The 24,021-nt window shown below is 31.0% G+C and overlaps 2 protein-coding genes across 2 annotated transcripts; one reads left to right on the forward strand and one right to left on the reverse strand.

Annotated features, from left to right (window-relative positions):
- Positions 1 to 8,058: 8,058 nt before the first annotated feature.
- On the forward strand, positions 8,059 to 10,284 carry LOC100252685 (probable leucine-rich repeat receptor-like protein kinase At1g35710). Its single transcript, XM_002267617.4, has one exon. The coding sequence runs from the start codon at positions 8,250 to 8,252 to the stop codon at positions 10,059 to 10,061; it is 1,812 nt and encodes a 603-aa protein (XP_002267653.2). The 5' UTR covers positions 8,059 to 8,249; the 3' UTR covers positions 10,062 to 10,284.
- A 38-nt stretch (positions 10,285 to 10,322) lies between these two features.
- LOC100247584 (high mobility group B protein 7) lies at positions 10,323 to 12,750 on the reverse strand. The gene is made up of 8 exons (XM_002267661.4): positions 12,483 to 12,750; positions 11,589 to 11,671; positions 11,446 to 11,497; positions 11,255 to 11,362; positions 11,113 to 11,170; positions 10,855 to 10,899; positions 10,682 to 10,768; positions 10,323 to 10,588 (listed from the first exon to the last, which is right to left on the reverse strand). The coding sequence occupies exons 1-8, from the start codon at positions 12,713 to 12,715 to the stop codon at positions 10,535 to 10,537; spliced, it is 720 nt and encodes a 239-aa protein (XP_002267697.3). The 5' UTR covers positions 12,716 to 12,750; the 3' UTR covers positions 10,323 to 10,534.
- Between the last annotated feature and the right edge of the window lie 11,271 nt (positions 12,751 to 24,021).

A 24,021-nucleotide genomic window follows, 5' to 3' on the forward strand; every position in this document is an offset into this window, starting at 1 on the left:
GATCGATTAGAATGAATGCAGTTGTCTCCATGATTATACCACAAATCATCTATTCCACAAATACAAATCAAAATCATTGATTTATTTTTATTTCGTCTTTCAGTAAGTAGTTTAAATTTAATAAATTAGAATAATTCAAAACATAATTTATCATCGTCCAATTGTATTAATCTTGAAAATGATATTCGAATTCAAATTTTAGAATGTTGGTTCTCATACATTAATGTTTGGAGGAATAGAAATTAATTTCACCCCATAGGATCCAAATTCTCCATCAATCTACATGCACCCGAAGAAATCCAATGAGTGGAATAATCAAAAATTTAATTCACCCACCATATTAATCATCATTTCTTTATCTAGAAGCAAGGTACTAATTCCAACAAACCATGTGTGAAGTTTGTTATACTATGAATGGGGATACAAATTGACTAATGTTAACTTGCTCCTAATCACAAACCAAATATACTTACATAAGATATGAACAACCTTGATGAAGTGGGCACCAATCATTACCATTTAAAATGGTGAGGAACCATGCACACGAATGAGTGGAACCCCTAAAACCCTAGTAGCCTCCAAACTTGGAGTCCCATTTGGTGAGATCATAAGTATAGGGCAGCTAAGTCGGGGGGCCTATGGTTTATGGTACATTAAATAGAAGGGTATGCCCCAGTCATTTCCTCCAATGCCTTGGAATATGATTGGGTTGAAGTTTTGCCTTTTTGGTCTTCCTCCACAAGTTCCACCACATTTTACTATTTTACTATCATTGCTTAATCTTTTTGGTTTCCATCAAATTTGTCAATTCAAGCATGCTCTAAAGTTTTAATGGTATTTGGAAATCAATTTGGTATATAATATTTGGTGGTTGAAAGTGTTTTTGAAAAATATACATAAAACAAAAAAATAAAGAAAAGGGTAACATTAAAACATGTTTGGAATTAAAAAAAATAGAAAAAGGAAATTTATTTCAATTTCAATACATTATCATGTTTTCTTATCAAAATCAAAATCCACATACCAAACCTACCCTACCTTACCTGATTTCACTTTCCCTTTAATTATGTACCTTGCTTGAAGCTTTTATAAAACTAATTTATTAGCCTCTTTTTGTGACAACTCTATGAAACTAATTTATTCAATGGGACCATCTCACCATCTCTACTATTTCAGGCATAAATGTTGAAATTATCACAATTAATAAATAAATGAGTTATAATTTTATAATATTTATAGGATAATATAATATTCTTATTCTTACGAATTAAAAATATCATTTATACAACCAACTCATCAACCTTTTTATTGAAATTATTATAATAATAATTATTTTTTTAAATAAGAGTGCATTTAATAGCATTTTTATTCAAAGTGTTTTCAGTAAAAACATTTTCTCTAAAAATGTTTTTAGGATAATTATCTTTCTAATGTTTCTTCAAAAAAATATTATAAGTGATTTTTCAAAAATTTAAAAGTATTTTCTAATTTTATTTTTTTAGGTTAAAAACGTTTCTTTAAGTAATTGACAAATTTTAGAAAACACTTATGAAAATATGAAAAACCACTTATAATTTTGAAAAATCATTTATAATATTTTTTTAAAAAAAACACTCATTAAGTAATTCTCTTAAAAATACTTTCAAAGAAAACATATTCACTAAAAATACTTCAACTAAACTTTTTCCATTATATGATTTTTTACAAAAATAATAATAATAATTAATAACCTAGGTTTTAAATTATAACTATTAAAATTGATATTCAAATGTTTGACCTTCTAATTAATAAATAAAGGTTTTGATATCAAAATCTTAACTCAGTAATTAAGATTAATTTTTAAACATTAAATATAAATTTATTTACGTATATTACGAATCAAAATTTAAATATGGAATATGAATTTGTTTAAATATATAAAAGTTATGTTGATTTTCAAACATTGGATGGAAAGAGATGTTGTAATGAAATGTGGAGGGCATCCATGTGTTGATAATAAAAGATAATGGGACCCTCCAAATGGCTACTTTGTACAATAATGCACCCTTTACATACAAAATAGGGACCATGCCCCAAACTTCAACTTAAAGACTCTGTAAAAGTATGGGAGGAATGTGGGCCTACAAATATTTATAGACCGCAATCAACGTAACCTAATTCATCAATCATCAATATTCCTCACACCTTAAAGAAGAAAAAAGAACCCTAATACAAACAAACACCCCCTATCATCATCTCCATGTTTTTTGAGAAGAATAAAGAACCACCACCACAGTTGGATTTCCACTATCATTTTCTTCCATTCTTCCCTACACCCCTTTCCCCCCTTCGGTAGCGCGTTCAATTCAACCATTACTCAAAAACCCAAAAAAAGAAAATAAAATTCCATTTCCAATCATAATTTTGATTTTGACCACACTCAACGTGGCAACAACATATCATTACTCTTTTTTCATGCTATTCTATATCGACCCTTTTTAGGTCGGGTCATTTTCTCGTTTTAAAAAATATAGATATATATATATATATATATATATATATATATATATATATATATATATATATATGATCAATTAACAATAATTTTATAATAAAAATAATATCATTATAATAATTCAGACTCAATTATATAAATATTATTCTTTCTAAATTTAAAAGAGCTCTTATCACTTTAAAATATATCTACGAGATTAAAAAAAATTTATACATATATAACTTCAATAACTTTCTCATTTATCTGATATATGATATCACAAACACCTTATATATAAATACAACGTACTAATTGTATTTTACAAGATTATAAGGTCAAATAAGCATCCTTTTGCAGGGTCAAACAAACCTCTACATCGAAATTGAGATTAACTCCAATGTCATTTATAATGACACATATCTAATCATGTAAAAAAATAATTTCCTTCTCTTTAATAATATTTTTCTAAAGTGTTTAAATTTTATTTTTCTTCTCTTATTTTCATCTTCTTTGTGAAAAATAAGGGATTGTAAAGTGTAAATTTGTAAGTAGTTTTTATAATATTTAATTTTTTTATGATAAATCTAACAAGAGAAATTTGATTTGTTTTTGCTTCCAAATTTGGATTACTAAATATTTCAAAACCAATATCAACTATTAAAATTCAGCATAAAAAAAAAAATTGATTTTGAATATTTTATGATATAGAAAATGAAGTATGGAAAAAGACAAAGCTTAACTTTTTAATATTTGAGAGTTTTGGCTGCCACGCGCTTTAAGTGAGAGTGGGGATGGTGAGAAGAGACAGCTTTATGTTGACTGAGATAACTGTAAAGAGCCAGCTCACCACCCCCAAAAAAGCAAATCAGGACCGTTGAGAAATTGACCAATCATAATCCAAGCCCTTTAAAAGGTGGACCCACAGTACTTTGACCCCCATTGCTTAACGGTGAAATTTGGATACGTGATTAGACTATCTAACTTGTTATTAAGAAGTCATTAGCACTTTAACAAAATTGAAAAATTCTTACTCTCATATTCCATTCACTTCACCCACCAACAATATAATCTAACTTGTAAAATACCACAATCGTTTGCGCAATTTTCGAATCCACATATATATTCTCGTAATCTTCTTAATCAAGTGTTTACTTTGTATTTTTTGGGACTAGTTCATTTGGGACAAATTTGTTTGTTTAAATCTTTAGGTAGAAGCTAAAAATTAAAGGAAAAAATATAATTTCAAATGGGTAAAATTGATATTTGCTTTCTGTTTTACTAGATTTTATCAATTTTATGTTATTGTGATATTGTTTTTATATGTAATTGGGAATTGTCATTGAATTCTAAAGCTATTTGAAATCGATAAACTTATAATTAACATCTTCTTTAGGTAGTCGTATATCATGAGAAAAAGTTTTATGATAGAACTAGATTGAGGGAGAGAGCAATGTGGAACAAATAGCAAATGATATAGTTTCGTTGAACTTATGAGGCAAAAAAAAGAAATCCGCATTATTAATTGAGATAACGAAGTTGCAAACAAAAGAAGAAAAGATCGTAAGAAAGGTAGGAGAACAAGAAAGTTGCTTTCAAAGAAGATTAGTTGAATGAGATTATTGAAGTTACATTAAACATAAATATGTCAACAAAGAGTTTCCATCGTGCCAAAACCAATATATATATATATATAGATATATATGTAATAAAAAGAAAAAACGAATGTATGATTATAGAACATTTAAAAAATAAAATTCATAAATGATTTTTTACAACGGTTTTTTAAAATAGTTCTCTAATATTTTATATATAAAAATCTATTTAGAAACTTGGAAATTCTCAATCTAATTTTTAATATCTTTTAAAAACAACTTTTATTTGTAATAATTTATTTTCAATTATTTTTTATTTTGTTATAATTATGCTTTAAACAAATCCCAAAAAAAAATGAAAACAATCAAAATATGTTCTTAAAAACACATTTTTTTTAAAAATAAGTTATTAAAAAACTACTTTTTATCAAAAAGTTACTCACTATTTTGAACATGGGAAACAATTTTAAAAAAAAACAGCTTTCAAATAAGCTCAAAATTATTCTTTCTTTTTTATTAAACCTGTTTTAAAACCATTTTTTTTTTTTAAAATAAAATTACCCCAAATTAGTAAATAAATCATGGAAGTTAGTTTTAAAAAGTACATCAATTTTACCACAAAATAAGCCTAAACAAAACCTAAGTATACTTACCACATAATTAAACAATACCCATTTAGCTCATAGCATCTAACCACCCTAGTTCCACCATTCTCAAAGTAGTTGAAGTATATATTAAATTTATCATGCCATCAATTCAATCCAAAGAAAATGACAAATAGATTGACTTCTTATTCCAAATTATGCCCTCTCCGAATCTTCCATCTAAAATATATTTTAGAATTTGTTAGTCAATTATTTTAAAAAACATTTCTAATCTTTGTAATACTTGAAAATTTTCGTCATTCAAATATTAGAGAGTCCAAAAACATTTTCTAAAATAAATATCAAACACACTCTTAATGTGTTAATTGTTATATAAAAAAAAATGATCTATGTTGATAAAGGAATGTTTTGGACAAATTTGGGAATTGTTCCTAAAAATAGTTTTCTACTTTTAAAATTTATAAATAAATAAAAAAAATATTTTTACCCAAAAAATATGTTTTAAATTTTTTTTTATTGAGAATTGTTTTTAAGTATTTTCAAGTGTCTTTAACAATGATCGTAGGAAGTATCTCTAATATTTGTAACACTTAAAAATTTTAATCTTTTAAGTATCAGAAAAATCAAAAACACTTTTAAAATCACTGTTAAACATATTTTTCATATGGTTTATAAAGTATTTTAATAAATAACAAAAAATATAAATAATACATAATACCTTAAACTGCTTTTAATATTTGGGTTATTAAACATAATATTATTCTTTAAAATGTTTTAAAAATTATTCTCATAAATTATTTTTAAAAACGTTTTATAATCAAACACAACCTCAAAAATTTAAAACTAATTTAATATACTAATTAAATTAATATTTTTCCAAAATACAACAACTCTAGTTATGAAAAATTTGAAAAGAAAAATAAATAATATACCAAAAGAAAAGTGGAAATTAAAGAAAATACTAATTCTAGTATTTCCTAAAGAGATGGAATCTAACCACCCATAGGGCCAAGAATAGGCTTCTTTACCTTTTTAACCAAAAAGTGGGGCAAAGTTTATTTTAAGGATTATAATCTCTAAAAACATAAGATTGTTGATTATATAGAATATAGTACCAAAAAAGTGACTATTCTTTAACAAGTAAATGCAAAAAAAACAAAGCCCATTATAGCAATGGAGTATAGATCTTTATCAACTCCTAGAGAAGTCAATTTGGGTATTTGACAAAGCACATTTGCTTCCTTTCTTAGAAGGGTTTATGTTGTTACTCATTAGAATTACTTCACTTTATCACAAATTAGGTAATGGTAAAAATAAATAAAAGAATAAATTATTTTATTAAAAAATTTCAAAATTTATAACTCTATTACTTAAGATTTACTTTTAATTAGTTTTAAATTCAAATAACTTTACCTTTTTCTTTTTACTTATTTTTAAACTTTAAGATTATTGGAGTTGAGTGGATGTCCAAGTTAAGTTAACCCAATTCGGTCTAATCAAATAAAAAATTGAGGAATAATATAAATAAATAAATAAATAAAATATTTCTATCACACTATATATTTTTCTCTAGAAAAAGAAAGATCGAGGGAGCTCGAAAAAGGGTTTTGTGCTGTAAAACAAAGTGATTCTCAATTTTAATGTGATTTCATTTACAGCTTGGGACAAATAATTGAACAGTGTAACAATTATTCTTTTAAATTTTAGATATTTAAAAAAGATAATATGAAGTTTTCCCATAGAGATGGTTGTGGTATTAAAATTAAAATTTTATTTTAATAATATTTTTCTATTTTAATCATTTTATTAGGGTGTGATCAACATAAACTCACATGTAACAATGTCTTATCAACACATGAGTGATAGTATTAAATAAAGATTTCACATTTTTATTATTTATTATAAAATAAAATAAAAGGTAAAATTTTACTAAAAATGTTGGTCATGATAGGATTTAATGAGAGAGATTGGGGTGAAAAAATATGGGAGTAGTTGGGACTTGGCAGGTTGCAGAACAGAGGGGTGAGTGTAGTACAGCCCATCAATCCAAACCACAACTTTTCTCATCACTTTTCTCAACATTATCTCTTTCATTTCTTCCAAACATTAAAAAGCTAAATCAACATTTGTGGAGTTTCTATCCATTATCCTCTAATTTGATCTTCTTTCAATTATGGTAAACAATGTTTTTAAAAAAAAATTACATGATGTTTTAGAGAGCAAGGGAAGAAGGCTATCATTTGGGATAGTTTCGTATTTTTTTTATTTTAGCCCGAAGTTAAAAAATAAAAGTCAAATTCATAATTTTTAAAAAATAATATTAATATTATAAAAGTTTTGTTAAATATATAAAATAAAATAAAAACTTTTTAAAAAAATGACAATTTTGTAGTCTCATATTAAACTCTTTTTTAAAGTTATGATTTTTTAAATAAAATTGGTAAGTATAATAACTCTTATTGATATTTTAAAAAAAGTCTTTAGCTTTTAATAAATGGATTCGAATAGGTTGAAGTTGTCCAAAAAAAAAAATAGAAGTAGTTTAAATTATATTTAAAAAAAAGTTAGTATTAAAATTATGGATAATTTTAAAATTTTAAAAGTATTAATTAAATAAAAAATTATTTTTAGCACAATATTTGAGAAAAAACAATTTTTTTTTTATAATTAAAATAAATATTGCTGAAAGGGGAAAATCTTACATTTGATAGCTTGCATTTGACTCTTAAAGGTGGAGATATTTTTACTTTCCATAAACCATTTTGCTTTACAAGAAAAGTTATCTCGTATTTATTAAAGATGTTACATAACTTAATACTTATACCCTCACTATAAAATTTTCATAATTTTAATTAAAAATAAAAAGAAAAAGAAAAAGAAAATGACCTTTAAATAAAAATATTAAAATTATTAATTTGGCTCAAAAGCTTTTACTTGCATTTGTATCATTTGTTTCACACAAAATCTTTTCTTGTACCCATTAATGAATATAATTTCGTATTATGTTGAATGAGGAATTTAATCTAAAAATTTAAATACCTAAATATTTGAAAAACAAATAAGTTTGCTTAGGAAAAACAATGGCACATGGGAGGTTTACATTTCTCAGAGACCATGCAAAACACAGAAGATATGGACTATGATGAAAAAATGGGGGTTGATTTTGAAAAAAGGTTGGAGCTAGGAATTTGAATCTTGTGGCGCTCCAACGTTCAAATGGAATTCAGTTTCTCGTGATACATCAAACGGTCACAAATTTCCATGTGAATGAAATTAAACTGCCTCATGAGAGAAAATGTTTTCCCTAGAAAAGAAAAGAAAAGAAAAGAAAAGGGAAAACCCCTTTTTCTCACACTGTCCCTATAAATAAGAGACATTGTTGTTCAGAGTCTTCCAACCACATTATAGTTTCTGAGTCACAGACTTCTATTTTAAACTCTCTTTTTCATCATTAAACCTTCATGCCTACGTGAAGGAATAAACCAAAGCCCCATGCCTCTCTGCTTTTCAATCTTTGTTTCTTCATTAAAATAATAGGTATACATTGTCAGATCCCCAGTTTTCCTGGGAAAACCCCCTATGTTTTTCCAAACAGACCAACACCCACTTCCCAAAATGCAGAATCTGAGATGGGTTTGCAAGCATCTGCTGATTCTTTCACTCTGTCATATGGTCTCAGGAGGGCTAGCTCAGAGTCAGACCACCCCAATTTGCTATGAGGCTGATAGGGCTGCTCTTCTTGGGTTCAAGGCCAGAATTTTGAAGGACACCACTGAGGCTCTCTCTTCATGGACTGGTAGGGACTGCTGTGGTGGAGGTTGGGAGGGTGTTGAGTGTAATCCAGCTACAGGGAGGGTTGTTGGGTTGATGTTGCAGAGGCCTGCGGATAGGGACAGTGGGATCTACATGAAGGGCACTCTGTCTTCTTCTTTGGGGGCTTTACAGTTCTTGGAGGTGATGGTGATAAGTGGGATGAAGCACATCACAGGAAGTATTCCAGAGAGCTTTTCAAATCTAACCCACCTCAAACAGCTTGTCCTAGAGGACAATTCACTTGGAGGGGCCATTCCTTCAAGTCTGGGCCACTTGCCTTTACTCAAGGCCATCTCACTCAGTGGCAACCAATTGAGAGGTCAGATTCCTCCAAGCTTTGGCAATTTCAGAGGGCTTGAGCAGTTTAATTTGGGAAGGAACCTCCTCACAGGTCCCATCCCACCCACCTTCAAAAACCTCCATAGTTTGCAGTACTTTGATCTCAGCTCCAATCTCATATCTGGGCTCATTCCAGATTTTGTAGGGCAGTTTCACAATCTCACCTTTATAGACTTCTCCCACAACCAATTCTCCGGGCAGATACCCAACTCCATCTGCAGCTTGCCCAGCCTTTTGGACATCTCCTTGAGCCATAACAAGCTCACTGGAAGAATTCCAGACCAAATTGGGAGCCTAAAATCCCTTACCACTCTTTCACTGAGTAACAATCTGCTTACAGGTCAACTTCCAGAATCCATCGCAAGAATGCAGAACCTTTGGCAGCTCAATTTATCTAGAAATGGGCTCTCGGATCCTTTGCCCGGTGGCCTTCCCAAGGGTCTTCCTTCTCTATTGTCAATAGACCTCTCTTACAACAATTTCAATTTAGGCACCATTCCTCAGTGGATCACAGGCAGAGTACTTGCAGATGTCAATCTGGCCGGCTGTAAACTGAGGGGAACCCTCCCAATCTTTTCAAGACCTGATTCCTTGACCTCCATAGACCTCTCCAATAACTACTTCACTGCTGGGATTTCGAATTTCTTCAGAAACATGTCCAGTCTGCAGAAGGTTAACCTCTCACACAACCAATTGAAATCTGATATTTCAGTACTCAGATGGCCACAGGGGCTCTCTTCTCTGGACCTCCACTCGAATCAGCTTTATGGGTCTCTGTACACAATCTTAAATAACACAAGCAGCTTTCTGGAGGCTATAGATGTATCGGGCAATCAGATTTCAGGTGGAATTCCCGAGTTCAGTGAAGGTTCGAGTTTGAAATCTCTCAACATAGCAGCAAACAAGATTGCAGGACACATCCCAAATTCAATCTCAGACCTGATTGAACTGGAAAAATTAGACATCTCCAGGAACCAAATAACTGGCACCATCCCTACAAGTTTGGGGCTGCTGCTGAAAATCCAATGGCTTGATGTGTCCATCAATAGGCTCACAGGAAAAATCCCAGAAACTTTGCTGGGAATTGAAGGCCTGAGACATGCTAACTTCAGAGCAAACAGACTTTGTGGTGAGATCCCACAGGGAAGACCATTTAACATCTTCCCGGCGGTTGCTTATGCACACAATCTCTGCTTATGCGGCAAGCCAATGCCACCATGTAGGGGGAAGCAGCAATAGAGGATCATGCTCATGCCCACATGAGCACTGTCATGCTCATGCCCACATGAGCACTGTCATGTAGCAGAGACTAGCAAGTAGGTTTGGTTTTCTGCAACAGAAAAAATCCATTTTTCTTGTTACAGGAGAATAAATTTCTTTGTTCAATTTCATCACCCCACTTTCAATAGTGAAGAGACCTTGTTTCTATAAGTTGAAATACAATTTTACTCTTCTGTTTGAAGTTGTTCTTCGCACTCTACTTGATTTTCATTGAACATGTATCAGAAAATATCAAATCAATATTATAGAGAGTGAACAAGAGACTGTTGGAAGCAAATGTGAGAGCTCAATGGCTAACAAGAATATACTTCTTTCAGAACATTTTAGAAACTCCAAGCATCTATGAGCTAAATAGAATTCAAAATTTACAAGGGTTCAGAACCCAGTTCAGCAAAAATAGTACATTTTAGCTGAGAGCATCCCATCTTAAACTACTCATCATCTATTAATTCCAGATCAGCTTCCTTGCCTGAGCCTCCCTCTTCCTGAACAACCACACAAAACCCAATTAGTCTTTTCAATAAAAACACAAGGAAACCCAAACATCAATGGGGAACAAGACTGAGAATTCAAAAGACCTCTCCATTCTCAGCATTGTAAGTCTCCATTGCCTTGTCATACTCAGCCTTCAGCTCAGCAGCTTTATCCACGTAAGGCTTCTTCTCCTAAACACCAAATGAGATTCAGGGGTCAAAAATCATGTATTCAGAACTCTTTTAAGTGTATTCCAAAACATCTGATCAGAACTCACTTCATCAGTCATAGACTTCCATTTTTCACCACCTTCCTTTGCAACCTGGATTAGCCAAAAAACAAAAAAAGTGCTCTTAAATCAACCATGAATCAAAACACCATAAATAACAAAAAATAGAGGATATAAGTTCAATTTCAACTGTTGAAATGCTGGATTTATTTGAACAAAAAACAATACATTTTAAATTTACTGTACAAATACAATTAATTTTCAAACAAGCTTTCTTAAGAACCATGTCAAGGGCCTGATTCATACCACAGAAACATTCTTAGAGTCTGGATTTGATTCCTTATATTCCTTTCTGAAATCATCCCTGAAACATAAAATATGAATCAGTACAAAGTAAACCATGTTAATCAACAGAGAGACCACCAACACCACAAAAAGAGAGGCTCACATGAAGAGAAAGAAAGCTGTGGGAGGCCTCTTGGGCATGTTTGGATCCTTCACCTTCCTCAATCTCCTGGACTTCTTTGGCTTTGGTTCTGTTGTTGTGGCATTCTTTCTGTATCAAATAACAAACCAAATCATCAGCATTTCTTTGCACATCCAAGTGTTTTGACAATCGAGTATAGAACTATATATTACTTTTCTGCTGGCTTCTTTTTCACATCTGTGACCTTCTCCACAACCTGGGCCTCTGCAACAAGAAAAGAAGAATACACAAAATCAACGTCTCTTTCTCTGAGGAATTTTCAACCAAATCAGATAGGGGACTGACAAAAACACACCTAAATTTAACTTGATTTTAGCCTCAAGACTGCAACTGTGCATGTCTATAAGCACCACTGGGACATCCTTCTTGCATTCTTCACTGCACAATCAAAAAACATTCCCAAATTTTAAACTAAAATCGGTAGAGTGTCAGCATAAATCCCCACTTTTGTTTACAGGGAAAATGAAAATACACTATTTACGTAAATATAAGACCATAAAATTGCAATTTCCCATTATGGGACTCATCCTTCCCAGCAGCCAAGCAGAAGGGCACAAAAATCCCCTCAGCAAAAAGACCACACATAATGAAAAAAAAGGGAAACAGAAGGGCAATGGAAATCATCAACCTGGTTGCAGAGAAAACGAAAATGAAAAAGAAACTGAAAAATAAAAATAAATAACCACTGATTTCTCAGTTTTCTCCTAATCTTTCCCAGCAACCAAACAGATGAATGCACACCATCTATTTCGCAGCGTTTACACCATAGTAACAAGACTTCCACATTTCAAAATAGACCCAGTAAAGTATCAACAGAAAACCCCTGTCGGTTGCCCAAAAAGCTAAGAGAACTCTAAATTTTCTAATTATTTTCCTCATCTTCCCAGCAGCCAATCAGACGAATATACACCATTTGGCATCTTCTTGCAATTTTCACTCCACAATTTCCCACAGTTCATATCAAAATCAGTAATCAATCAACAAAAACCCTTCGCTTAGTTGCCCAGAGAAAAAAAAAACAAACAAACAAAGAGAGAGAGAGAACTCCAGCTTCCCGTTACCCCTATATTTCATGGCAACAGAACACAAGCGAATAACAACGACAAGGGTAAACAGAAAACGAAAAGAACTTCAAATCCCCAAAATCATACTCGACTTTCCCATGAAGAAACAGGGAGAAAACGCATACCATCTGATAAAAGCACTACCGTCTCTGGCGCGTTTGAGAGAACTGGTCTCAGCTTCAACCCTTTTCCTCTGCTTAGGTCCAGCCATCTTCAGAGCTCTAGAGAGAGGGTGGAAAAGAGATCGAGAAAGGAGATGGAGAGACAGGGAGATTGCTTTGATTTTTAATAAGACAACATTGGAGGGAAATTCAGAAATGCTTTTGTTTTCGATTTGCCGCCTGTCAGTCCCCGCCATTGTTTTTTTTATTTGACTCGGATTGATGACTTGGCTTCGTCATCTGCCGTTGGTTTTGGCTCTCATTACATGGACCGTTGTAATTGAATGTAGAGTCGAAGTGATTTTTGGGTTGAGGGTTGGGCTCCAACTCGGCGAATTGGGAAGGGTTGGCTCATATTGGGGCCCAACCCAAATTGAAACACTCATTCCCATCTTACTTACACACCCACGTGGGATTTAAGCACTGTACCAAAAATACCCATTTCCTCTTTTACCCTTCTGATTCTTCCAAACAATCAGACGGAATCAGTCCCCAGGCTCGAGCTATTTTTGTGGGTAAAATAAGTGCAGGCAATCCTTTTACAATGAAAATTGTGAAAAATAGCAATAATTTAGGGCTGTTTGGTAACTGTATTTTAAAATAATTATGAAAATATTTTTTAAAATAGATTTTAAAAATTGTTTTGTGATTTTTTGTAAAACAAAAATATATTTGAAAGCCTAAAATATTTATAATCTATTTTTAATATTTTTAAATATGTTTTAAAAATAATTTCTATATTTAATGTTTTATTTTTAATTATTTTACATATTTATATAATTATTTATTAAAATATTTCTTAAAAAATAAATAAAATAATAGAAAATAACTAAAAATGTTCTTTAAAAACATCATCTTTTTTGCTCTTTAAGAACGTAAAACAGTTTTTTATTATCAAATATGTTTTTTATATTTTTATTTTGAAAAACAAAAAAATGTTCTCAAAAACGATTTTCAAACAAACCCTTTTATTCTCAAAAACTTTATTAAAACAAAACATTATGCAGTTAACTAGTAAGTTAACAATATTAGGACAAATGAGAATCTATTAAATAAAAATTAATGAATTAATAATTTGTTTATTTATTGATTAATTAATAAATTATTAATTTATCATATTACTTCTTATTTTTTTCAAGAGATTATATCTAATATCATTTTATTTTAATTAAGTGGATTAAATGTTTCTTTCTACAAATTAACTATTTTCCATGCATTTTATTTAAACAAGTAAAATTCATGAATGGACTTATTTTTTCAAAAAGTTATTTAATTATTCAAAAAATAGAGCACTACATTGTTCAATATATCACATCATTTTATTTTATGAACATTTAATCAAGCAAAACTCTATTTAAGTAAACAAAAAACATAACACAACGCATCATACAATAATGGCTTCTATGGGAGCCTTCCTCCACGTGTTTTCCATGTGGCACACCCCTAGAGCTGCCTAGATAATTGCCAGAGTGCCCGAAGCCTTCTCTCCGGACCATTCAGACATGCAGCAAATGACACTGGACTCCTTAGGTGGGCGAAGTCTTCTAGCCAGCCTTCAAGTCCTCCTTACTATATGAAATGATTTTACATCCGACATAAGAATGACAAATGGGACCTTTTCCCATTTCCACGTCTACATCAGTGGATTGTCATACACTGTCTCATACCTTCAACAAGTTGAAACGATGCCCAGTTGCATCATGACGCACACCTATCAGCTGCCTTAAGCTACAATGATTGCTTTGTCACCTACAGGATAGTCATCATTGCAGTAAAAGTCAAAATGTCAGCTCAGCACTATAGTGTCCCCCCCCCTTCCTCCCTCCCTCCTGAGCACTATAAAAAGCCCTCCTAAAGCATAACCCAGGTACATATATCGAAGCTTTCATTCTCTTCCAAAAAAGGTTCCAACCCATTTATGCTTGACTTAAGCTTCAGAAGGGTGTGACCGAACAACTTGTTTGGACCTCCTTTGTGCAAGGAAGAAGCTTGCTCAACCTCTCAACGTTGGGTAGAGACTCTTAGTAGCACAACAAAGGGAGGATCTAACTCCAATTGACCTCGCATCAACATTGGCGCCATCTGTGAGAAAGCTTTAAGGATGTCAACGCCCTCAAGGAGCTGATCGTCAACCATGGGTAACGAAGGCTACTTTGACTGGCGTGAAAACATGGAGAGACACCAACAAGAGAGTGAACAACAAGTGCAAACCCTGCTTCGCGAGACAAGGAGACTTCAAGAAGAGAATGACGTGTTGCGTATCCAAGTATCTTCATCAAGCCCCTCTCGTAGTCGACAACCTAAAAGCCAGCGAACGAACTCCAAACAAAACGAAGAGGTGTCATTTCCTAGAAATGCAAAGTTCCCCTATGATAGTCAGGAGGTACAACTTGAAGAGAAGTTTCCACTAACTTGTCCAACGTTGTTAGATGAAAGCTCCGACTCCACTCGTATCTTAACGAAAATGAGACGCGATAGGAAGTCGCAACTATCTGATACAATGCGTGCACGGTTAGGGCCTCAAACACCTGACATGGAGGGAATACCACGTGTAGAAACGACCCAGAGGTCTGCCCTAATCCCTCGGCTGCAGCGGTCATGCCAGACTACCCTCCCCATCCACTAGCACAACCACATGTAGGGCCTCTGACTAAGTGAGATATGTTTGGCTCTGTCAGCAGACGGTTGGATGACATGCTCTCCACGCCTTTCAACCCTTACATCATCAACTATGAGCCCCCGAGAGGATTCATGGTGTCAAAATTAATGACATATGACAGAACAAGTGATCCGTTTGATCACATCATGTATTACAGGCAGGTCATGACCCTCGACATAGGGAATGACGCGCTGTTATGCAAGGTCTTTCCAGCCAGCCAGCACGATCAGGCACTATCATGGTTCCACTGCCTCCCAAAGAACTCCGTGAGTAATTTTCGGAATCTATCGAAAGCCTTCGTAGGACATTACCTATGTTCAACACAACATAAGTAGAGTACCCTGCAAAACATAAAAATACAGGAAAATGAATCATTGAGAGAATTCGTGAAACGGTTCGGACAATTTTTTATATATTTTGTGTATAAAAAATAAGAACATGGTATTAGACTATTTGTATTATACCTCTGATACTTGACATTTTCCCATTTTCCCTAAATTTTATACAAATAGGGAGACCTTGAATTTACTTGGTTTCTTCTCCCTCGATGTACGTGTTTTCATGACATGATCGAGAAGACCACATAGTGTTCGTAGTGGTTCCTAATATGGAAAATGTCATTAATATACATATATTTACTGTGTAATGGTTAAGTAGTTGTAACAAAAATAATTTTTTTTTATATTATATATACCTTTCCATAATCTTTTGTAATTCTTTTGATTCGAAGTGGTAAAATATCTACATTTTCATCGAGAATGATATGCACTTCAATTGATGTAGCACATGCATCTTCATTCTTTCCATTCATGTTCTCAATGCATAACTTGTCAATTGACAAAGTGTTAACATAATGTTCATTTCCTTTTTTATTGTCATTCTCTTCCAAACTTCTCTCGCATGAAAGAATGTCACTCTCCGTTTCATTCTCGTGTTCTCTTAAAGGTTTTTCTCTTGACCCAAGGAAGAGTCCTTTCAATGTTCTATATTTCTCCTCAAATTCAGTAAAAACTTTTTCACGACTACTACAACTTGCAACATGACACAAATCAATTACTTGTGTCTTTAATTGTTGAAATGTTTGGTCCATTTTCATTAAGCTCCCATCATCAACCTAGTGATATATAGGAGCTTAATTAATAACATCATAATACAAGGATTAACCATTGATATTTATACTCACGATGGTTATTGTAAAACTTACTCGTTTAATAACATCTTTGTGTGGATGGATTTTGAATTTCTCATCCTCCCCATTCTCCCCCTCCATTGTCATCTCATTTTGGTCAACTTGATCCCTTCTCTTGTTTTGTATCACCCATATTCACTTATAATATGTTCATCAATATATCACACATATCCTATTTAAAATCACTAAAAACAAAAACAAATATTAAACGAGTTTTGAAACTATAACTTACATTGTCATTTGCATATCCACCAAGTTTTTTCAATCTTCATTTCATCTCTAGTACTATCATCTTCTCAAGCACTAATCCAAGGAGAAGGTCGAGTACATAGTGGTGAAATTTTATGTTGGAATGATATACGCTCGTAGTAGAATAACTGCAATTATATTTTACATGGGTATATAGTTAGTTTACAAAATCTTTTATAGAGAATTCTAAATTCACTATGATGTAAATTATGTACAAGGACATTACCATAAAAAACAATAGGCAATTGTAAACCCCACTTTGTTGTTTCTTCTTAAACTCTTCGATCCAGTGCACAAGATAAAACAACATAAATTTAGCCCAATTCATTTTTTTTATTGAATCAATGTCTTCCATAAGATATAAGAAAGAACGTTTTATAAAAAGCTGCATTGTTAGACACAATAATGCACCTAACACAAATAATACAAAATGAACTTTGAAATCGTTTCCACCTTCTCTATCCTCCTTAATTTGATTTTTTAACACCACTAATGACAATCACCCCTAATGGCAATCACCCTTTTTATCACAATATTTTTTTTACATAAATCATTCTTATTACTAACATCTTTGTTCATGTCAATCTTCAACCCTTTTTCCCTCAATCCCATAATAAATTCAACATCAAATGAGGACAATTTGATACAAGTATTATATACCTCTAACATATAAGTGTTTGGATTGAAACTATTTAACAATCAAAGACATAACCCATGATCAATTTTCCTACATCAAAGTTACAATAGGCTACCAAATCCAATTTCTTCTATTGCTGTCTTTTGCTTTGGTTCTAATTTTTTAATAACTCTAACCACTCGCTCATGTGAGTATCAGGTTTGAAGATATAACTGAAAAGATACACAAACATTAAACATATTTACATTAATATAATTTGTAAAAAAAAATTTTAGTAATTAAAGCTTTTATTCATTACAAAAAATTTACCTTTGGACCCATACCCTTTTGAAATGAATATTATTTTGAACTTTCCTTTAACTTTGCCATGAAATCTTATTTTTCTACTTTTGAGACCGCATTCCACTTCTTGCTCAATTTTTTCCTCAACCGCATAAATTTACCACTCACTTCAAATTCAAATTTTAAAATTTAATTATATTAGCCACAAAAGTATTACTCCTTACATCATCATTTATCTTTACTTCTTTATCATTTTCTTTGATTATGGCCAATTGATCGTTACTACAAAAAAATTTCAAACAAATATGATTATAACAACCACAAAAAAACATATTCTTTTACATATTTCTATTTTGCCTTACTAGTAATGTATGCAATCTCTCATAGGTCTCTTTGGATTTCTAAAATCTTTAACACCATCGCGTTTGCTCCTACAAATTAAATTAAATCATTTAAGTCAATTTTTATAATATGATTTCAAATACAATAAATTAACTTCCTTTTCTATTCCCATTATTCTATACTAAAAATGTTAGAGGTTTCATCATTTTTTTTTTTAAATTACACATGATAACTTATTATCATTATTTCTTTCATATTGGTTGAATGTAAAAATGAAATCAAAACAATACATAATAAATGAAATATGCTTTCACCACCACACTATTTCAATTAAAGTTTATCTCACATTTCAATATATTTTATATCTATATCTTACAACAATAACAAATACCAAATAAATTGCAAACAAAATTAACCTTCCAAAATTTCCACAAAATTTATTTCACATTTCAAAAAAATTCATGTTAGTAACTTACAATAAAATGCCAAATAAAATACAAATATCATTACCACTCCAAAATCCTCTCAAAATCTCTCTACATTTTCAATGGTGGTAAAATTCCATTATATCATTTTTAATGTTCAATGATGGATATAAACACATTATTTTTCATTAATCTCCTAACAAAAAAACACAAAATACATACGTTATAATTGAGACAATTTTGTAAAACACATTTTCAATACTCACATTTTTTTCTTAATATAGAACTACTCAAATAATTATGACATAACCGCCTTTGGATTCACAAAAAATTCAGTCAATGTTAGCTTCTTTCTTTTTCCTACTTCGAGTCTTTTTTTTTTTTTTTTCCACCTTCGTCTTCAATTCAAGTCTTCAAACAAGAGGATTTCTTACCCAAAAATGTTGCCTTATAGCTTCTAAACTAAAGACGAAATATGGGGAACAAGGAATATGAAGAGGGGGACACTTGTGCAAGTTGGATAAGGAGAAATGGTACAATTTATTACCCAAAAACACCCACAAACACCCAAAATATAGATGAAATATGGACAACAGTGAGAGATATGGAGAAAAGAGGGGGATGATGGGAAGATGTTTCTCGTGTAAGTACAATTTCTCACCCAAAACAGGTATGATCTTCCACTCAAAAAGACTCGAAAATAGCCGAAAACATACGAAAACAATCGAAACCAATCGAAAACAAGCGAAATATACCTAAAAATAACTAAAAATTGCCAAAAACACAACACTCGAAGACTAGAGAAAACACCCGAAAACAACCGATCAAATATAAAGAAGAGAGGACGACTGAAATACACAGAGAAATATAGAGAAAAATATGGAGATTAGATATGGAGAAGAGGGGAGAAGAAAATGGGAAGATGGGAAAAGGGGGAAGGGGATGGCGTACTATAGGTAACCAGTTTGAGGTGGGGAATTTTTTTATTTTTTTTTACCACTTACCATTTGGACGACTTAGATTAAATCTCTTCCATTCAATGGTTGAAATTGAAAGAAGGCATGATACCTCCAACAACACCTTAGAATTTTCCTATAGTGAATAGGGAATGTATTTTTTATTTTTTAAATGCCAAAACTTTTTACTCACAAAGCATGGGCCTAGGTTGTCTAATCATCCCTCCAACCTCAACCGGGCCACGACGTTTTTCATCACACGAAAAGAACGTCCACCATCTATTAAATTGAGCTTGTTTTTCTTTCACTTGTCCTATGTGGCATTGCGGTATTGTCATTAACCCGCACTTTAAAAATGCTCAAACCTACCTTGTACATTATAATATCTTTTATCTATCTATCTATCTATCTATCTATATATATATTGTTAATTAATTAAAATAAAATTACTATAAATATGTTAATTTTAATTATCTTATTACATATTTTTTTATACTAATTAAATACAAGAAAATATAAATTTATAAATAAAATTATCAATATTTTCATATAAAAAATACTTATTTAAATATCATCATTTTCTTTATCCTTCGATATATTCAAATTAAATATATTATTGTTTTTAATAGGAACGTGTTTTTAAATTTGTATGCATAATAAACTTTTTTTATAAAACAGTTTCAATATATGTATTGTTGCTTTTTCTATCATTTTCTAGAGTTTTCTCAACATTAATGGGTTTTGATCAATTTGTGTCTCATCGATATATTTCATCAAATTTTTAGAATTTCATTTCAACCATCGAGTTAGTAAAAGAAAAAGTGGAAAGTATTTACATATTTTTTATATGTATCTTTCGGTTTGGCCAGAATGTAGAGAGTAATGCCTTATGATGGTTACGAGTATGGTATTTACAAAAATTATAAATCTTAATTTGGTAAAAAATTTGTGCTTATGACATTGATGAATAAAATGACCATCAAAACTAGATTAGTAAATAAAAAATAAAAGCATCAATCTCTTGGTTTTAAGAGAAAAATATCAATAATAGTGTTCTTCTTTTGTTTGGAACTTGGAATTTTTCTAAAGTACTTGAAACCTTCATGTTTTGTTTGTTTCCTTCAAATTTTTTTTACTAGTAGACAAGAATTTTCAAATAGGTCAAAAACCTAATGGTAATTTTTTTTTTCCCTTTTTGGATTTTTTTTAAAATTAATTGGTGACATTTTTTTATTAATGGTGTTGGAAACCAATAGGAAAATAATTTATGTTGCATAAATAAATATATTAATTAAAAATTGTATTTAAAAATAGTTGGAGTCTGCCACCTCTAGAATTAATTAAGTTAATTCCATCTTTACCTATATAATTATTTTGAATTTTGTCTTTTCAATGAGTTAGAAGAAAAATAAATAAAAATTAAACGAACCCTTATTCAATAAAAGTAAAAAGTTGATTTTAAGCTATAAAAATTTATAAATAAAATTATTAATATTTTTATATAAAAAATACTTATCTAAATATCATTATTTTTTCCCTCCAATATATTCAAACTAAATATATTATCATTTTTAATAGTCGTGAGTTTTTAAATTCGTATATATAATAAAAATTTTCAATAAAACAACTTCAAAATATTTATTATTGTTTTTTATATTTTTTTTTTTGGAGTTTTCTTAATATCTATAAGTTTTGATCAAATTTTGTCATATCAATATTTTTATCATTAAATATTCATAAAATACAACTACCGATATATTCATGAAAACCGATATTTTAATCATTAGTGGCAAGTAGGTTATGCTTACTATATTATGCTAAGCCTAGTTTAGTTCTTAGACAATTAATCCTACTCTACATAAAGATAAAAGTGCATCATTTTTGTTTTTAGGTTTTAACAAAAAACTAAAATGTAAATCAAAGTCATAATTTTTAAAGAGTGATATTAGTAATGTAAAAGTTTTATTAAACATGAAAAACTTCTTATACAAGTTAAAATAAAGCTTTTACAAAAAGTAATATTTTCCTAACTTTAATATTAATATTTTTTGTAAATCATAATCTCTTTAAATAAAATTAGTCAAATAGATATAGAAGTTCTTATTAAGCTTGAAATAAAGTTTTTGAATTCTTTAAAGTCAATCCAAATAAGGTGTAAAGTGTCAAGTTTAGTGGTATTAAGAATTTTTAATTAGACAAACAAATATATAAGTTCTTATTGAGTCTAAAAAACAACTTTTGATTTCTCAAAAATCAATAAAAAAAAAAAAAAACCAAAGTGATAGATGTTGTGGTATGAAGGATTTTTTATGTTGAGTGTGGAATATATCCAATGCTATGATAATATGCTTAAAAAACTCTCTCCCTTATGCCTTATTGTAAATCACCTTTATTTATGGTCTTACTTTCATTCATATTCCAAATATGAAATGAACTCTTCGAGACAAATTATTTCATCTCCAAAATTATTTATCTTGTGACAAAAAATAAAATTATAACCAAATATATCTTTCAACGAAAATTTTGTGATGCAAATCCATAACTTTCATTGTGAAATGAATTAGAAAATGATGGTTAGTTATTTAGGGATGCAAGAATTCATTAGAAGACGAAATTATTGTCTTTAAAGGATTCTTTATACATTGGGAGGCGAACTTTTTTTTTTTTTGTCTCCAAATGTTGGCACATAGTTTGGGCAACATTACCATCCTTAGTTGAAAAAGAAAATGGTTAAATATTATTATAGATCCTCCATTTGGTCCTCTTAGCACATGTGATACTAGGTGTTTTCCTTTGCTTTTCTCATAACTCTTGGTCATCCCTTGGTGGCACATTGACACTCATATGACCTATTTTTTCTTACCCATCTTTAGGAACCCTTCGTTGAGGGGCTCATTTGGACTCTCATTGTGACCTTGACTGCCTTTTGAGCTTAGGTTAAGTTTCACTTAGTTGTGTTTACACTTAACTCACTTATATGCACTTTAGGTTAGACTTTAGGCTCAATTTACTCAGACATTTTCCACTTAGGTCACTTAGACACTTTCCATTTAGGGCACTTGGTTACATTTTCTAGGATGAGATCACTTAGACACTTCACTAGGCTCAGTTCACTTAGGTTTGATTTCTTGTTTTGATTGCTTGCTTTTCAAATTTGAGTGAGTATATGATTTAATTTTGATTTTTGATTGCTTGAGGTGAATTTTCAATATTTAATTATGTGAGTTTGATGTTTCATTTTTTGATATTTGGTTATTGCATCAGTTTAATATTTAGTTTTTTCTATTGCATGTGTTTAATAATTATATCTATTTTATTTTACTAATTTATTTATTGACTTAATAGAAAATTGTTTGAATTGTTTTGATTTATTTATTTACTCATTTAATAATTATATTTATTTTTTTTAATTATTTATGTGTTTACTTAATTATTTATTTATTAGAAAATTGCTTGAATTGTTTTGACTTTAAATATACATGTAATTGCCTTACTTGTGAATTACATAATCTTGTTTTTATTTTATTTTATTTATCTTCAATCTCATGATTTTCTTTACTTACTTTTTTATTTATTTTGTTTTGCATGAGGAAAAACGGAGATCCGTAGATGTTTTTAGAAGGAGAGTGCTTACAGAAAGGAAAGTGGGTCTTAATTTCCATAGAGGGGCAACCATACAACTCACATTCTATAAAAGATCACTAACATGCACAGGTTGAGGGATATTGAGGATGCATGCATATGGAAATGAGGACATGCACAACAACCTGCTTTCCATTCTATGAAAAAACTAGTTTGCATTCTTTTGAAGAAAGGGAGGTTGCAAATTTAGAAGATGAATGTCATTAGTTATGGGTAGGGGCACCATGTAGAGAAAGATTAAAAAGGTTGCATCAAGGAGGGCACAAGGGGACCACAAGATTTTAAAGTAGCACACACCATGGAAGAATTGACCAGTACACACCATTGAAAAATCGGGTAACACACATCATTGAAAAATAGGAAAACACGCACCATGAGACTTGAAAAAACCACTAATTTGGAGACTCCATAGGACATGGTAGCAACACCACCAAAACTTGGTAGCAGTCAATACATATTTTTTTATGGACTTTCACCATGCCTAATGGATACTTCTTTTATTACTAGCATGTACTCCACTAATGGAACACACACTGTTGGTTTATGACCAACAATGTAAGTAGTTGGTTAGCCTCTACATGACATAGACAACAATTGCACCAACACAAAGGAATGTCCAGATGGGTTTTCTAGGCACACCCGTTTGAAGCATAAGTTAGGCGAGGAAGACTTGAGTAAGAGATCATTGGAAAAAATGACCGTGTACTTTCTTTTAGTGAATAGTCGTTATTTATCCTTGCTTAATGGTAACATCTTCTTTGTGCTTTTATTGCTCATTTGATTGCGCATTTATCATCAATGATTGTCGACTTGTAACAACTTTTGAGCCTTGAAGTCTGGTATTTACACTTAGAAATGGTTGTGACATTTAATGCGTTTAAGGTCTTCTGTTTTTAATGCTTGATAGACGATGATGAATGTTGCCTGGACAGTGTCTATTCGTTTACATCTTAAAGTGGATTGACATACAAGGATATTTGGTGGTAGACGGATGATGATGCATGACAAGAGTAGAGTCGAAGTCATGCTGGACAGAGGTGAGCATCCCACAATGCCCCTTAATTATTGCAGCCTGGTTTGGCTAGCTTTCAAACAGCTAGGTGGAAGAATTATGCTATCATT

This window comes from Vitis vinifera, chromosome 10 (assembly GCF_030704535.1).
Source record: "Vitis vinifera cultivar Pinot Noir 40024 chromosome 10, ASM3070453v1".
Taxonomy (NCBI): Eukaryota; Viridiplantae; Streptophyta; class Magnoliopsida; order Vitales; family Vitaceae; genus Vitis; species Vitis vinifera.